The sequence below is a fragment of the Trachypithecus francoisi genome, unplaced genomic scaffold (assembly GCF_009764315.1).
Source record: "Trachypithecus francoisi isolate TF-2019V2 unplaced genomic scaffold, Tfra_2.0 Contig00144, whole genome shotgun sequence".
NCBI lineage: Eukaryota > Metazoa > Chordata > Mammalia > Primates > Cercopithecidae > Trachypithecus > Trachypithecus francoisi.
The window spans coordinates 63,220-82,102 of NW_022680492.1; the positions used below are offsets into that span (position 1 = coordinate 63,220).

Genomic DNA, 18,883 nt, shown 5'->3' on the forward strand with positions numbered 1-18,883 from the left:
ATATCTGACTTGGCTATACAGCCACTTCCATTTAGTTTTCTGTTTTCTTCCAAGCCTGAGAGGGAAATGCCATTTCTTTGTTTAGGTTTTTGCATCTCTTAAAAGACAAAGATAATTATTTTACACAAGTAAGAGAGAAAAGGTAGCTTGAATGACCTGCTCCATTTTCTGACCTGGCAAAGTTCAGCCAACGTCAGACAATCAGGTGTTCCTGTTTACTAGGATTCCATATTGCTGATTAGTGTGTTCACTTAGCACAGGGCAGGTCAGAATTCCTAAGATGAAGCAACTCTCCCACCTCTGTCTGTCAAGGAATCAGGTACCCTCTTGTACAGCTGAGAATGATCTACCATGGGGTGTAACAACAGTAAGACATTACACAAAGACAGCATACAATTCTCTGGATTGAGAGGATCTAAAGGGGAAGAAGCTAGCCTAACACCACTCCCTTATTGTCTTTTCCCCTTCAGAGTGTATACATAACACAGGAATTTCTGCATAGTGCTAACAAAGTGATAATTAAATCAAGTAACAGTTAGGAAAGAGGTGGGAGACTGTAGCAGTTGATATAGTAAACACTAACAGCAGATGTTTGATTAAATGATTAGACTCCACATTTCTCATCACCTTTTTTGTATACCTCTACCACATAGCTCTGTACCCCTATTGGAAACAAAGAAGGAATCCTAGTTTAAGGGCCAAAACCTTCCCCCAAAATCTGTAGTGAAACGTACTTACAGATAAAATCGTTAAGAAATAATTTGGATCGTTCTTGAGCGGCAGCAAAGACACTTGTACTTACCGAAATATGATGCGCATACATTGGCCTAGACAGGAAAAATGCTGCATCATGGGGTGTATGAAATTCATTACAGAGTACATCAATTGAAGGCACTCGCTTTATATAATCTTCTGTGCTCAGATTAGATGCTAAAAACCCACCAAACTGCACCAGGGTATCATGACACTAAATTTAAAAAATAAGACAAAATCAACATATTTTCCAAAGTGATTAAGAAGTCATTTCAGGAATATTTTAACAATTAAGAATCCAAATTTTATAATTTAAAAGGACTTTAGAGACCATCTACAAGTATAATCACATGACCATATTACGAAAAAAGATGCCAAGGCCCTGACAGGTTGACTAATCCAAGGCTTTACTAGCCAACTAGGTCTCTAAATGTCAAGCTGTTGTTCGTCACTTTTAGTGGCATATATTTACCTAAATCAAATAAAATAATAACCATAGGCAAACAGAAGTCAATTCCTTTGCCCTTAAAAGAAGAAAACTTTATTTACAGAATATATTTATAAATATTAAGCACCAAAACTTAAGATTAGCACACAAAATGTGTTTAACTATCAACTATAATGCAAAGAAAAAGAGAGATAGCAACCCAGCCTGGGCAACATGGCAGAGCTCCAACTCTACAAAAAAAATCCAAAAATTAGCCAGGCATGGTGGTGCATGCCTATAGTCCTCAGCTACTCAGGAGGCTGAGGTAGACTGATCACTTGAGCCAGGGAGGTAGAGGCTATAGTGAGCTGAGATCATGTACTGCACTCTAGCCTGGGTAACAGAGTGAGGCCTTGTCTTAAAAAACAAAAAGGAAAAGAGAGTGAGCATGCACGAGTGAGCAAGCAAGCAAGCATCTCTTCTGTTATGACTGAGATTTCCAGAGATCAGGAAAGATATAAATGCAAACAACTTGAAGTTGTAGGAATTTAATGATGTAATATTTAATTAATTGACAGCCTTACACATAACATATCTTGGAGCTATCTCTTAAATATCATAATTTACATAGAAATAGGCCCTATTTCTAGAATGTCTTTCACATTAGATTAGGATGTCTCATATTCACATGATGTGCAAAAATGACATTTTTCAAATTATAACACATTATCTTCCCTTAACAGGATTAAAAACATGTACATAAACATAAAAGCCACTTTAACTTGCCTGGTCATAGAGCTTTCCCACAAGTTTCAAATGTTTCTCTCCACCTTCCTGAAAGATTACCCCATTTCTCTGCTGAGCCATAAGCAGACAGAGAGGAAGGGCAAGATCATGGTCCAATAGAGCATCCTTTAATCTCTGAGAGGATTTTTTAGTGTTTCTGATCTGACCAAAATAACCACCCTGCACAAGAGAAGACACGAATTTACCAGTGTACAGTACATAACCCATGCTAATTTGAAAAAAGGCAGAAAAAAGTTGAGTTAAAATCCTTAATATAAAAAACTCCTACATTCCATATTCCTTCCCTTACACAAATTTATTTCAGTGACTATTACAGACTACAGTCACTGGCTTAAAGGCAAATGTCAACTGAATTTAAATTTTTGCATATTTTCCATTTTCCACCTTGCAGTCCGTCATAAAGGATTATTCGTTATTCAGTATGGCACAGATTCAACAGAGCAACTAAGACTTAAGGGAGTGAGGATATCAAGGATCACAGAAGATTTAGTAATTATTTGGTAATTTTATTTATTTATTTATTGAGACAGAGTCTCACTCTCTTGCCCAGGCTGAAGTGCAACGGCGAGATCTTGGCTCACTGCAACCTCCGCCTCCTAAGTTCAAGCAATTCTCCTGCCTCAGCCTCCCAAGTAGCTGGGATTACAGGTGCCCACCACTACGTGTGGCTAATTTTTTGTATTTTTAGTAGAGGTGGGGTTTTGCCATATTGGCCAGGCTGGTCTCGAACTCCTGACCTCAGGTGATCCACCCACTTCCCAAAGTGCTGGGATTATAAGTGTGAGCCACCACGCCCGGCCTTATTGGTAATTATTTTCCTTATGGATGCATTTCTTACTGTCTTTTTTTTTTTTCTTTTTTATTATACTTTAAGTTCTAGGGTACATGTGCATAACGTGCAGGTTTGTTACCTATGTTTACATGTGCCATGTTGGTGTGCTGAACCCATTAACTCGTCATTTACATTAGGTATATCCCCTAATGCTATCACTCCCCCGACCCTCCACCCCACAACAGGCCCCAGTGTGTGATGTTCCCCTTCCTTTGTCCAAGTATTCTCATTGTTCAATTCCCACTTATGAGTGAGAACATGCAGTGTTTAGTTTTCTGTTCTTGTGATAGTTTGCTGAGAATGATGGTTTCCAGCTGCATTCACATCCCTGCAAAGGACATGAACTCATCCTTTTTTATGGCTGCATAGTATTCCATGGTGTATATGTGCCACATTTTCTTAATCCAGTCTGTCATTGATGGACATCTGGGTTGGTTCCAAGTCTTTGCTATTGTGAATAGTGCTGCAATAAACATACGTGTGCATGTGTCTTTATAGCAGCATGATTTATAATCCTTTGGGTATATATCCAGTAGTGGGATGGCTGGGTCAAATGGTATTTCTAGTTCTAGATCCTTGAGGAATCGCCACACTGTCTTCCACAATGACTAAACTAGCTTACAGTCCCACTAACAGTGTAAAAGTGTTCCTATTTCTCCACATCCTCTCCAGCATCTGTTTCCTGACTTTTTAATGATCACCATTCTATCTGGTATGAGATGGTATCTCATTGTGGTTTTGATTTGCATTTCTCTGATGGCTAGAAAATTTTTGCAATCTACTCATTTGACAAAGTGCTAATATCCAGAACCTACAAAGAACTCAAACAAATTTACAAGAAAAAAACAACCCCATCAAAAAGTGGACAAAGGATATGAACAGACACTTCTCAAAAGAAGACATTTATGCAGCCAGCAGACACATGAAAAAATGCTCATCATCACTAGCCATCAGAGAAATACTTACTGTCTTTTATACTTTGTTTCAGCTTTTTTAAAAAGTTGAAGTAATTACTGTATCTCAATTTCAAAAGGGGGTAGGGGTGGTTGTGAAAGGAAGGTATGTACGGCTTTGACATTTGGTTTTATAAACTTACATATTGTTTGGATTCTCTACTATGACCATGCATACATCAATGAATTTTAAAAGTTGATGAGCAAAAATAGCAATTCTTACCTCAGCTTTTAGCTGCTCTCCACCAGTCATAGCCTCTAGTTGCTCCATTGTCATTTCCTCTGTAATTTCTATTCCTGCCATTTTTTGCACCACTTCTTTCAATATAAGCAGGTCAAAACTATTCAAAAAGAAAAAAGAAACAGTGTATAGTTAGAACTTCAAATATAAAAGTAACAATATATTGTAATTAATATACTGAGAAACCCTAAATTATTTGTATATAAATATGGGGGAAGGGGCGGAAGCAGTTTTTAACTGCATTCCTAGAACTATATTGACAAATACTTGGTGTGTAAGTTCGTTTTAACTTTTACTTGGAAATAATTTCAAATTTACAGATAGGATGGAAAAATAAAAACAGTACAAAGCTCACCCATATATCCTTTACCTCAACTTCACCTGGTAACATTTTTACTCCTGCTTGATCATTTGCATTTCCTCTCCCTCTCTGGAGCCCCTTTCTACATACATAGTCACACACTCAATTTTTTAATCATTTGAGGGAAAATTATTTATATATCATGGCCTTTTACCCCTAAAATTTCTAAGACTGCATTTCCTAAGAGAGCTATTCTCTTAAATAACCACAGCACAGTTATCAATTTTAGTACATTGAACACTGATAAAATCCTTAAATCTACCATTGATATTTCATTTTATCAGTTGACCCAATAAAGTCCTTCACAGCATTTTTTCTCCTTCAACACAGGATGGCCAAAACATTTTTGATGGTGTAGAGCCATTTCTAAATAATCCATTTACTAAAAAGGGACAAAGATGTAGCATGGTCACATACACTTGGAAGAGAGGCAGGGAAGGAAGGAAAAAAAGAAGTTCTAAGCTGTGATATCTGAGCCAAAGATGACAATTTAGTGGCCAGCCCAGAGCACATTTCAGTAATGTGCCAACAGTTACGCTTTTTAATCTTCAAAGTTTAGGACTACCAATGAAAATAATACCTTATGTCCTCTAAGATCTTCTTTAATTAGTTAATCTAAACAAAGTAAAAACATTCTTTCCTAAAAAATCCAGATGTTTCTCCAAACATAAAGTCAGACATACCCAAGACACAAGCTAATAGACAAAAGAACCATTTTCTAAGATTCTTATTAAGGGTTTGTTCTCTCAACTTGCCGTGCTTTCCTTAGTTGCTTTTGTTTTTTTTTGTTTTTTTTTTTTAAAGAAAGCCCTCATGAAAACTAGTATATAAGTACCAATGAAACAGTTTATTTTTTCTTCAAACTATGTTTTAATTAGATGGTCACAAAAACTGTATTCATAGTACAGAAAGCTGAGTTATAGATTTAAAAAATGATGTATGTTATTCCGGCCTATAGATAAAGAAGAATAAAAATATATAGAAATGGCAGAGAGATGAGCATAAGGGATGTGCCAAAAAAAACATAAGTTTAAATATTTTTTAAGTTTTCCCTAAGACAAAATAAGAATCTGTCAATAATTACTTAGGTAATGCTTGTTTGGAACACCAAATAGCTTTTAATGTTTTGTTTGTTTGCTTTCTACCAGAAAGCTTCTGAAAACAATTTCAGGTTCTTTGATTCTAGTCAGTCTACTTCTCATGAGGTTTAATATATATACACACTAATTCAAACTCTAAGCACTGATATTGGCCCAAAATAAAATAAACTTCAGTATTTATAAAGAAAAAAGGACATTGTCCAAAAGGTATGGAAGCCTTATGTATCTCTAAAACTCAAATTCAAAAATTATGCTTTAAAGGTATTATATACACCCTCAAAATAAACATGTTCCTACCAGATGTTCAATGTGATACAAGTCAATTACTGCATACTGACCTAGTGCAGTATGTTTTGTTATAGGAAGATACACAATATATCATATTAGGCATTTACTCAAAAGCCCAATAGGCAGTCAAAATAAATGAAAGTATATTTTTAGAGCATTAACATATATAGCCAAATAGTACATTTATTCGTGAAAAAAAGTGTCTATTTATGTATGATCATTTAACTAAAGAATTTCATGTAAATAAGTGAGCAACTATTCTACTTGAGCCTACAACCAACAAGTAAGTAGTCTTTCAGGATAATAGGAGTCTCAATAACCCCAAACCACCAGAAGTACTCTATTGAATTTCGTTATGTATAATTTGCTATGAATACCTTTTGCCCGCCTTTAGCTGATTGGCAACATACTGAAGAAGACCAGCAAGATCAATTGGATATTTACGAAAAACTGCACCACAGAAACTAGCCAGACCTATATGAAATAAAAAAGGAGTAAAAACAACTCATAAAACAAAATGCACAAGTATCATTTCAACTAAACCTCTAAAATAAAATGAGACAGGAATCATTGTATTGCTGATGCTGTTGAATGGAGTTTCATAATAATAACAATAACCAATATTTATTGAGCACACATATGTCAAGCACTGTACCAAGCACTTTATAATGATTATCTCACTTAATCCTTGCAACTATTATCCTATGTTGGTATCACCTATTGATGAGGCAAATTCAGAACAGACATGTCATGTAACTTGCTCACGGTCACATAGTATAAAGTAGAGCAGTAAGTCAAATCTTTGCAGCCTGATTCCAGAGTTTGTGAAACTAAGGTATAACAAAATCTTGCAGATCACTCAGTAAACCTGAATAAATGACAAAATGCCAGCCCTCGAATTGAGTCAAGGAAAAAAAAAAAATGTCTTTTTATCTAAGAACATGTTACTAGTTGTGGAGGTGCAAGAAAATAAAGTATTACCAGACCTGGAAGCAGACAAGAGACCAATTTTAACCAATGGTCCTTATCATACCATGAATAGGGAGGAGACTCCAGCCAATACAAGAGTAGGAGATTCAAGTAAAGTCAAGTATTCTGCAACCTATTCCACAACTATTTGCTAAGCACCTAAATGATATTGGACAAAACTCAAGTCCTGCCTTCAAGGAGCTGAGTCTAGTGGAAGATAAAGAAAAGTAAACAAATAACTATGATGAGCAAAATGCTCCATGGGAATATAAAAGAGGAACGCCCAATTCAGACTTGTGGGTGGGAGCATTAACAGAAAAAGCTTTCCAGAAGAAGTGACCTCTAAGCTGAAATCTAATGAATAAACAGAACACGGAGTGGGCCATGAAGGATATTCCAAGTCAAGTGAATAATGGGCAAAAGTTCATGGAAAGTACAAGAAGTTCAGTATTAATGGAATCTAGAATATGGGGAAGCAGGGAAAAGATGAGGCTAGAACAGTGCAAAAGGACCTGATTTCAAAAGAACTTACTTGTATGACTTATTAAACATTTCGGACTTTAAAGGACAATGGGGAGCCACTGCAAGATTCCGCTATCAGATACAATAAGTTGAAAGAAAGGGAACTGGCTGCTAGAAACCAAAGGTACAAGAATTAAAAAGAAATATGGTTAGTTTTTTTGGTTAAACTAAGTCAAGTTTTTGTTCTTTTAAGATGACTGGAACCTCAGGATGGAATGGGAAGAAATGAGACTAGCTCCCTTATGATCAACTCCTATGAAATAATGTTAGTTAAAAAGAAGGAGATTTTCGGCTAGGCATGGTGGCTCATGCCTGTAGTCCCAGCACTTTGGGAGGCCAAGGTGGGCAGATCACTTGAGGTCAGGAGTTTGAGACCAGCCTGGCCAACATGGTGAAATCCTGCCTCTAACGAAAATACAAAAATTAGCTGGGCATGGTGGCACATGCCTGTAATCCCAACTACTAGGGAAGCTGAGGCAGGAGAATTGACAGAACCTGGGAGGCGGAGGCTGCAGTGAGTCGAGATCATACCACTGCACTCCAGCCTGGATGACAGAGCGAGACTCCATCTCAAAAAATAAATAAATAAATAAATAAAAGAAGGAGATTTCATCTCCCCAGTAATGCTTACCCAAATTCTATCACAGTCAATAATGGTCTCTTAAGTTAGGAAAATAAATAAGTACCATATCAACCTCCTTAAGTAGCCAAGGACTCTGTAGAACAAACTCAGTAGCTAGATATTCTCAACAACTCTTAACAAACAGGCTTCTAAAAGTCTCTAAGCGTAGGTAATAAAACACATAACATGGCAGTTACCACAGACAGTATTTTCATTTTCGCAAAAATAAAAATACTTACTCTGAAGCCAGCTTGAGATGGTTGTGTCATCATGTTTCATTCTTTCCTTTTCTGGATTAGCTAAAGCTTCAATGATACAATCTTTCATACATTAAGAAAAAACTTAAGTCATTACATCTCTAATAAAGACCCTTAAAACATAAATATGCCACATCATAGGGGCAAAATTGTTGGTCATTACAAATTATTTTTCTTTTTTTCCAAGACCAGGGATGTTGCTAAAACTAATTATTGAAAAATACACTCATTGTAGTACCAACATTCCTTCATTAGCCTCCTTTCCATCTTTCAGCAATCAAGATAGATTCCATCAATATCAAGATGTCTGGTAAGCCAGTTGGGTGCAGTGGCTCATGCCTGTAATCCCAGCACTTTGGGAGACCAAGGTGGGTGGATCACTTGAGGTCAGGAGTTCAAGATCACCCTGGCCAACCTAGTGAAATCCCATCTCTACCAAAAAAACTAGGAAATTAGCCAGGTGTGATAGCACCCGCCTGTAATCCCAGCTACTTGGGAAGCTGAGGCAAGAGACTCGCTTGAACCCAGGAGGCGGAGGTTGCAATGAGCCGAAACCGTGCCACTGCACTCCAGCCTGGGTGACAGAGCAAAACTCCATCTCGCAAAAAAAAAAAGTCTGGTAAGCCTCATGTCTCCCTTTATACAACACAAAGACACATACTCTCTCTCTCTTTCACACACACACACACACACACACACACACACACACACACTACTGACTGACCAAACTTCAGATCAGCCACCTGAGTCAACCTCAGATGGTTACTAAAGGAAAACAGAATGAAAATAAAACATTTACCATATGATCTATTAAATATGAAATCTACATATTACTTCATTTGAAAGGATACAGGCCAAGACATCATAATTCAATGAAGTGAGGTATTTCAATGAATCTACTACAGGTGTTATTAAGTTATCATACTTCTGTATTTGTGACAAGATCTGGAAAACAGCAACAAATAATAGACGGTATTAACTGATCAAAGGATTTCTATTGTGCCAACTAAGTAATGGCTACACTTTTTATTTTTCAAAAGAAATAATGCTTATAATTAAAGTGGCTTCCTATATAAATATTTAAATAAAGTGGTTTCTATATAAATATTTCATATTTATATAGAAATTACTATTTTATCACTGCCTTAGAGAATATTTTCTTAGGCTACATTTTTCAGTTAGAAAATAATTCCAATTCTGTAAAAAATGACAGTGGTAATCTGGAATTGCAATGAATCTGTAGATTCCTTTGGGCGGTATGGACATTTTAACTACATTGATTCTTCCAATCCAAGAGCATGGAATGTCTTTCCATTTGCTTTTATCATCTATGATTTCTTTCATCAGTGTTTTACAGTTCTAATACAGATCTTTCACCTCCTTGGTTAGATATATCTCTTGGCACTTTTTTTGTGACTATTGTAAATGGGATTGTGCTCTTGATTTGGTTTTCAGCTTGAACATTACTGGTGTATAGAAATGTTACAGATTTTTGTATGTTGATTTTGTATCCTGAAACTTTACTATGGGTACACATGGACATAAAGATAGAAAGACACTGGGGACTCTAAAAGTAAGTGGGGTAGGGCTTGTGAAGGTTTGAAAAACTACCTACTGGGTACTATGCTCACAATTTGGGTGAGGAGTTCAATAGAAGGCCAAACCTCAGCATTATGCAATACATCCATGTAATAAACCTGCACATGTACCCCTTGAATCTTAAAAAAATTAATTAAAAAAGGAAATAACTCCAGTTGGCCTAAAGCTGAATTTTGGAATGAAAGAGTCTAGTCTCTCTCATGTGTTTTAGGAATCTCTAAATATTGGCCAGGCATGGTGGCTCACGCCTATAATCCTAGCACTTCAGGAGGCCAAGACGGGTGGATTACCTGAGGTCAGGAGCTCAAGACCAGCCTGGCCAACATGGTGAAACCACATCTCTACTAAAAATACAAAAAATTAGCCAAGTGCAGTGGCGCGCGCCTGTAATCCCAGTTACTCAGGAGACAGGCAGGAGAATCACTTGAACCCGGGAGGCAGAGGTTGCGGTAAGCCGAGATTGGGTCACTGCACTATAGCCTGGGTGACAGAGCAAGACTTCATCTCAAAAAAATAAATAAATAAAAATAAATAAACATTGCAGTGATAGTACTACAGGTAAATCACAATGAAATGTCATTTGAATGTTTCTAAAAGCTAAAATCAAGTAATAAGTCCAGAAATCAAAATGTGGTATACAAAATAACATTATATATACAAAATAACTATTATATTGTCTATAATAGTAGCACTGTTACTATTAATAGAAAAATAGATCAATGTGTTACATATATTGTGTAGTAATTTTGTTTTTAGTATAACCTTACAATGTTTCATTTTCTAACATCATTCTGTTTCCACCTGAGCTGATTTAAAGGCAACAAAAAGAAAAATCCCTTAAAATAATATTAACCTCAAAACATACATAATCAAACAAAATGGTTGGATTGCTGTGGCTCAACTTCCCAATTTGTCTTCCAGAAGGCTTCACATTTTCCTTGGTTAGGCGCCTACAGAGGAAGAAAAAGGTGGCAGGGATCATCTTAAGTAACATTCCTTGTAATGTTGATAGCTTTGTTACATCATCGTGGGGGAAAAAGCAATTATTCCCCAAATATCCAAAACGGATTAATGCAAACAACCACATTCATCACATCCTTTATGGCAGGATTTGGGCTATTTTGGTTAGGGATTCTCCCAGAGGGTACTGAGATTTTATATTAAATGCTTAACATTTATAAAATACACATTTCCACTTCATAGTAATAGTCTACTAATCAGTAAAACTCTTAATGTACTCTGCAAGTACATAAAACTCTTCTTACAAAGAATCAAAATTATTTCAGATTTAGGAGGACTCATTATCAGTTTAGGGATTAAGATATCAAATTTGGTGTCATGCAATGAAATGCCTCATGCCATCTGGCTCAGTGACTCTAACACAGCAATAGTTAATGCTGTACTCCTCAATATGTAAAGTTATCTGCTTTTCATATTCAAGGTAAACAATGTTTTGAAACTAAATTCTACTCCTTTCCTTCCTCTTTATTTCTTCCTTTGCTCATCATCCTTTTACCAGCATTCTTCAAATTTATATCTATTAATTCTTACAGTTCAAAATAATTATTATACAGAATCTTAAATGCCTCTGCTGAGATTATTACATAATAAATCTAGAGACTTGAAGAGGCTACAAGTGACAGGAAGGAAGCTTTCTAGGATGAAAACATAATGAAGTAAATTATGAATTCAGTTTATAATTCAGAAGATGTGACCATTATCCAAGTGACAAACTTGCTATAATTAATTTCTCATGACAAAACTGGCCCCATCAATCAAAATTATTTCATCATCAACTGCTGCCCTTTCCAATTCTCCATATCCCAGTTTTTGTTTCATAGAAAAGGGAGACCATTAGTTTTAACAGTTAGCTATACAGTATTTTGTTCAAATTTCCAACTTACCACTACCTGTCCCTATTTCTAACCCCAATATTTCAGGTGCCTCCCTCTACTTGCCAAGGTCAACCCCTCCTCTCTCTGTTTTTTATTCCATTCCCTTCTGCCTCCATCACCCTGGAGGGACAAACAAACAAAAATTAAAGAAATATTTTCTTGTCTTTGTCTTCCCCTCAAACCACCAGTGTCTAGCATATGGAACACAACAAACATTTGTAGAAAGAATTATTAAATGCCCTATAGCAAGCTCATGTTTTAAATAGTATTCAAAACTCATGAAATTCTACAAGTAATAAATTAATACATTATATGCTCAATGTAAAAACTTCAAACAGTAACAAAATCATATTGTTTAAGCCTGGTAAAATAGTTTTAGCTTACGAATATAACAAAAATCCAAGTATATTAAAAATTCTGCACATATTATTCTGTAGTAAATTATATTTTTATTCATTCATATTAATACCTACGATGACAGTCAAAGTACTAAGCATTAGAAAAACAAGGAAGATTGTGTCTCAGCCTTTTGGCTAAGGTCAAGTGTAGAAACATAAGGATGAGGCCGGGTGCAGTGGCTCACACCTGTAATCCCACCACTTTGGGAGGCCGAGGTGGGTGAATCACAAGGTTAGAAGTTCGAGACCAGCCTGGCCAACATGGTGAAACCCCGCCTCTACTAAAAATACAAAAAATTAGCTGGACGTAGTGGCGGGCGCCTGTAATCCCAACTATTTGGGAGGCCGAGGCAGGAGAATAGCTTGAACCCAGGAGGCAAAGGTTGCAGTGAGCCGAGATCGTGCCACTGCAGCACTCCAGCGTGGGCGACAGTGCAAAACTCCATCTCCAAAAAAAAAAGGATGAATAACAGAATAACAGTTCCTGCTCTCAAGCCTGGTCCAGTGAGGGAGACAGATTTCAAATCATTTATTAAATTTCAATATTCTTAAAAAGAGCAATCAACAGAATAGTACTTATATGCTATTGATAATCTAAAAGGTGGCTGGGGTGTGGTGGCTCATGTATATAACTCTAGCACTAAGACTAAGAGGTCAAGGTGGGAGGATCACTTGAGGCCAGGAGTTCAAGACCAGCCTGGGCAACATAGTGAGGTCCCATTTTTACAAAGAAAAAACAATATTAATATAATAATAATAATAAGAGGGGGAAAATATATTCGTACTGACTTGTATATACACAAGAATATATGGAAGGATAAATAAGAGACTAAACAGTGCTTACTTTATTTTCCTTGGGGGGAAGAACTGAGTAGATGGAGGATGGGGTGAGACTTCTTGCTGTATGTATACCTTTTATATTTACTGAAACTTAATCCATGTAAACATATAAACTATTCAAAACATTAGATAATTAAAAACAGAAAAACAATCATATCAATGTACCTAGAGGTATGATAACATTAGATGCATAAAGAATAGCGGTGGAAATAAAGATCGATTGTGCGTGGCAGTTTATGCTAGGGAAGCCTTCACTGGAAGTAACACTGGAGCTCATTCTCCAAGAATGAGGTCACCAGATGGAAAGGGGGAAAGAAAGGTAAGGGAAAACCTGTACAAACAGAGGAAACAAAAAGTATACACAGGGGAAGAGAAGCTAAGGAGAGAGTGGTACATTTAGGGAAACATTAGTAGGCTCAGCACATCTGGAAGCAGAATTGGCAGGAAAGGAGGTTGTATGCAGGGAGGGACAAACCAGGGAGGACCTCTTATTTATATCACCATGCCATAAAGCCTAACATATACCTTCAGGTAAAGTCAGTCACCAAAGGATTTTTAAGTAAGAGAATATACAAATCACCGTAATATGCCAGATAAAAGAACTAAGGTAGTGGTGGCAGAGACAGCAGATGAATTTAAGGTATTTAATAATGCTTAATGTATTATTAAACAATCCACGCAGAGCACTTAGTTTAATGCCTGGCACATATAGTAAGAGCTCCCCTAAATATTAGCTGATGTTGTTAAGCTAGAAACTGTACCTGGAGAACTCTTAAGTCCAGAAACTCTTTCAGATCTAATAACATCTCCTGCCAAACAAAACTCCCCCAAGTGAAATCATTTACTCTCATCTATCCTCCCACAGCACTTTATTCATGCTGTATAACATGTATAACCTATTAAACTAGGTTGTTTCAATATAATCCATAGGCTCACAGGGGGGAAAAAAAAAGATTGTGATCATGCACACACCTGTTTTCCCAGCAGACTGTGACCAGAAACAGTATCACTGGGCAAAGACAACATTTAACAGACATTACACACTGTTAAATCTAAATAAACTGAGAACGAACTACTTTTAATTAGAATAACCATACCACTGCCATGAATTTAAAAAAGGAATGACAAGTGACAATAGCCTCATTGAAAACACTTGCAATACAGCAATATAATTAAGTATCTAAACTAATACGAATCTGAAGTATATGATTTTCATAATTAAACTTCAAATAATCTACTGGGAAGTAGAACATCACTCTTATGTTTTTAATGATATGAAAATAAAAGTGTACAAACTTTTTTTAAAAAGAAATTTCTCAAAAGTTGACCCCTGCGGAGATAGTTCTGGATAATTTCATTAGTTCTTCCTAACAGATTAAAAAAATTAATTATGGCAACTTTCAGCAGAGGAAACTGCTAGAACTCTTACTACCTTGCACAAATCACTAAAGGTAAGCAAAGGCCACAGCAGGCTGTCCTTAAAAAGAAGAAAACAAAACCCTCATCCTATAACATGATGCATGTATTAAAGAGGATTTTCATTAGATTTTTATCCATATGTAAACAGGACAACTATGAAAACATTAACTTGGTAGTCAAAACAAGCTAAAACCACAGTTAATAGTCATTCCATCTGTAGTATATAAATCAGCTATACCATTCACAACACATAGGCTTTCTCAAAACTGAGGCTCAGACAAGCTACCTGAAAGAAAATAAATGAGATCCAGATATAATTTAGATTAATATGAAAAATAAATTAAAACTTACTTCATGATATATTTGGCTCTGTCTATTGTTTGAGCTTTAACTTTTACTAAAAGTGGGTGACTGTTATAAGTTTCATTCTTCCACTGGCCATACAGACGGTATCTTAAAAAACGATGAGATGAAGAATTAGGAAAAGTTAAACACTTAGAGGTTAATATACTAGAATTACTAATAGTTAAAAACATGAAAATAATATGTATTTACCTATGCTGATATGGAAATGTTTTAAACATTCCCCATAGTTCCTCAGACATACAAGCATTGCAGTCCATCAAAGAAAGAGATGGAAGTAGTACCTGGTCAGTAATGCTAAGCAAACAGCTAAGGATAACTTCCTAAAAGAAAGAAGAAAAAGTTATTTCAGTAAGAGGTCTATATTAATATAACCAACAATAAATTTATGACAGTCTTGGGAAAATTACTATTTCTTAATCTCATAACACACAATATCCCATTCCTCACCCACCCTTTTCACAATGCTTATTTATGTTTCTCCATCTAAGACATAAAATGGGGTGAGGAAAGGAAAGGGGTAGCAAAGGAATGAGGAACTTTTATCTCTCTTCCTTTTTCAACATATTAATCCTCAGAGGAAAAAATTTTAATCTTAAAAGATAACTTTGCATAAGCTGCCAAAAACTATAATCAGCATCTACATTATAAAACAATTACTCATACAGATTATTAAAACTTGTTCACAGTAAAATTTGTAGTATACTGTACCAAGACAAACATTAGACACATTATTGGATTTTTCTAGTCTCTTACCGTTTTTTCTTTATCTTCTTGTTTGCTTCCATCAGACTGAAACTATAATTTAAAAAAAGAATTAATAAAATACAAAACGGCTAAGATTATGGTGTCACAATTTAGGTTCCAATTTGAAAAAACTTTAACTTGCACATGGTTCTTACTTTTTACAAATATGTAGATTTTAAATACAGCCTGTTAACCTTTTTAAATTTTATCTATGTTTCTAACCTCTAAGTCATACTTGACATCCATGAATTTTAAGTGTCAATTTTTATAAACCATTCTTTTCTCAACCTATCAAACCAAAGCATCCTAAAATTGATCTAAGTATTTATTATAAAAATGTAGCGAGGGCTGGGCATGGTGCCTCACGCCTGTAATCCCAGGACTTTGGGGGGCCGACGTGGGCAGATCCCCTGAGGTCAGGCGTTTGAGACCAGCCTGTCCAACATGGCGAAACCCCGTCTCTACTAAAAATACAAAAATTAACCAGGCATGGTGGCGCGCACCTGTAGCCTCAGCTACTCGGGAGGCTTAGGCAGGAGAACCGCTTGAACCCAGGAGGCATAGGTTGCAGTGAGCCGAGATCGTGCCATTGCACACCAGCCTGGGCGACAAGAACAAAAAAAAGAAAAAAAAATTGTGGCCAGTACAATAATTTCATTATAATACATTTGCATTTTTCCATCCAGAGATTATAGTTTTTCTTCTACGGAATTAGTATAATCAAACACTAAAGCAACAAAAATGCAAAAACAAAGCCAAATTAAACACAAAGAAATTTAAAACTATCTTTTAATTCACCACTCTCAAAGTCCTCACTGAAAGATAAGCCCAAAATACCAATAACATTACTAACAAAGACAAAACCATTGCTTAAATTGTACAGACTGAATGAAAAATCCTGGGTCTGTATTATATAAACAATTTGTAGATTTGCAGATGAGCCCCTAAAGTGATGTTTGACAAGGATGTCTATTAATTCAAAATTAAACAGTGAATGATATTTGTGTGAATGTAAACAGAGACAGCTGGTGGAGTCTGTAGAGGACAAAAAGACAACTGAAGTACTGACAACCAGTGACAATCTAGATTTCTGACAAGAATTTAGCTCAATATCAAGTGAGAGAGAGGGAAAAGCTAATGCGGATAATAAGCTTCTTATTTTCTTGGTAGATAAGGGTGTTTTGTGTATGCATACATTTTCACACTTCAGTAATGGATGTTACCACAGGAAAAGTCTAACTGTTATGCTACATTTTCACATAACACTAATTCAGGGCCTGCCATGTTACCTTTATGGGAAAATACATACACTCAATTTGTTTTTAACTGGCAGGTTAAAAAGGTATGGTTCCTTTCACAGCAATAATTTATTAAGTCAACATAAATCCTGGTAAGCAAAGAAGGAACTGGGTTACAGAGGAGTGGCCTGGCAGAAAAAAACCGGATGGTTTGGTTTAGTTTGGGGGTGGTGAGGTGGCATACACATAATTCTGGTGGCATATAGGATGTACACTGGGAAACAAAAATACAGGTATCCTGTAATTGGAAAAACTAGGTTTATGGTATATTATGTCCGGGATAAAGACAGTTAAGCTCCTCCTTTCCTGGTATACTATAATTTAAACAAACCTAATAAAGCAACACAGTTTTTTCCCCATAGAAATAAAACATTTTCTTATTTACTAAGTTGTCCTAATTCCCTTTCTAGGTGACTCATATGAGTTTCAAGCATCTATTCTCTAGATTTCATATCAATTTCACGCATCAATTCTCTAGATTTCATAAGCAGGAAAATTTGAAAAGGGGAAAGAAATACAGGAAGCAAAATAAAACTAACTAGAAGAGCAGTAAAAGACCTTCCTATCAAAGTCGAATTATAGCAAGAATGTACAAAATTAAATCAAGAAGTACATGCAAATAAAAGGAATTTTCTTCTGTTTGGTAGAAAAATACATTCTACTCCCTTGATACTTTTTCTTTTAGTTTAATTCGCTTTTTAATTCAAAGCAACTGTAAGATTCTCACATAACACTATAAGTTTTATTGAATGCCAGCTAGAAACGGGAGGGAGACACAAACAGGGAGGGAGAACAAGAGACATGCATTCATTCATTCATTCATTTACTGACTAAATTCCAGGCATTGGGAATTCCAATATGAACAGGACAGAGTACTGGCACCTCTTGAAGATCAAAAACTATACTTGGGTCAGGCATGGTGGCTGATGCCTGTAATCCAAGCACTTTGGGAAGCCGAGGCAGACGAATCATGAAGTCAGGAGTTAGAGACCAACCTGACCAATATGGCGAAACCCCATCTCTCCTAAAAATACAAAAATCTAGCCGAGCAAAGTCCCAGTTACTCGGGAAGCTAAGGCAGGAGAATCGCTTGAACCTGGGAGGTGGTGGTTGCAGTGAGCCTAGATCACGCCACTGCACTCCAGCCTGAGAGCAACAGAGCAAGACTCCATCTCAAAAAAAAAAAAAAAGATTTTGAAAATGGAAAATAAAACCTGCAGATCTATGAATATCAAAGGGGAAGTTAAAAAAAGCTGTATCAAGTGTTGAGACCTGGCAAATTATTTAAATTTCAGCCTAATTTCTATGAACTCTCAGAAATCATGGCTTCGGTGGCTGGCAAGGTGGCCAAATAGAAACAGCTCCAGTCTGCAGCTCCTAGCAAGAGGGTGAATTATTTCTGCATTTCCAACTGAGGTACCCAGCTCATCTCAGTGGCACTGGTTAAACAGTGGGTGCAGTCCACGGAGGGTAAGCCAAAGCAGGGTGGGGCATTGCCTCACCCAGGAAGTGCAAGGGGTCGGGGAACTCCCTCCCCTAGCCAAGGAAAGCCATGAAGGACTGTGCCGTGAGGAACGGTAGATTCTGGCCCAGATACTAAGCTTTTCCCACGGTCTTCACAACCCGCAGACCAGGAGACTCCCTCTGTGCCTACACCACCAGGGTCCTGGGTTTCAAGCACAAAATTGGATGGTCGTTTGGGCAGACACTGAGCTAGCTGCAGGAGTTTTCTTTCACACCCCAGTAGTTCCTGGAACACCAGCGAGACAGAACCATCCACTCCCCTGGAAAGGGGGCTGAAGCCACAGAGCCAAGTGGTCTAGCTTAGCGGATCCCACCCCCACGGAGCCCAGCAAGCTAAGATCCACTGGCTTGACATTCTCGCTGCCAGCACAGCAGTCTTAAGTCAACCCGGGACAGAGGCTTGAGCAGGTGGTTTTCCCCTCATAGTGTAAACAAAGCCGCTGGGAAGTTCAAATTGAGCAGAGCCCACTGCAGCGTCCCAAAGCCTGACTGTCTCTCTAAATTCCTCCTCTCTGGGCAGGGCATCTCTGAAAGAAAGGTAGCAGCCCCAGTCAGGGGCTTACAAATAAAACTCCCATCTTCCTGGGACAGAGCACCTTCGGGAAGAGGTGGCTGTGGGCACAGCTTCAGCAGACTTAAATGTTCCTGCCTGCTAGCTCTGAAGGGGA

The 18,883-nt window shown here is 37.0% G+C and overlaps 1 protein-coding gene across 1 annotated transcript in view; it reads right to left on the minus strand.

Annotated features, from left to right (window-relative positions):
* THOC2 (THO complex 2) overlaps positions 1-18,883 on the minus strand; it is a 120,640-nt gene that overhangs the window by 19,537 nt on the left and 82,220 nt on the right. Inside the window, 10 exon segments of the mRNA XM_033185831.1 lie at positions 803-967; positions 1,967-2,146; positions 3,996-4,113; positions 6,140-6,236; positions 8,115-8,195; positions 8,984-9,077; positions 10,597-10,681; positions 14,635-14,736; positions 14,839-14,969; positions 15,403-15,444. Of these exon segments, the coding sequence (XP_033041722.1) occupies positions 803-967; positions 1,967-2,146; positions 3,996-4,113; positions 6,140-6,236; positions 8,115-8,195; positions 8,984-9,077; positions 10,597-10,681; positions 14,635-14,736; positions 14,839-14,969; positions 15,403-15,444 (1,095 nt within the window).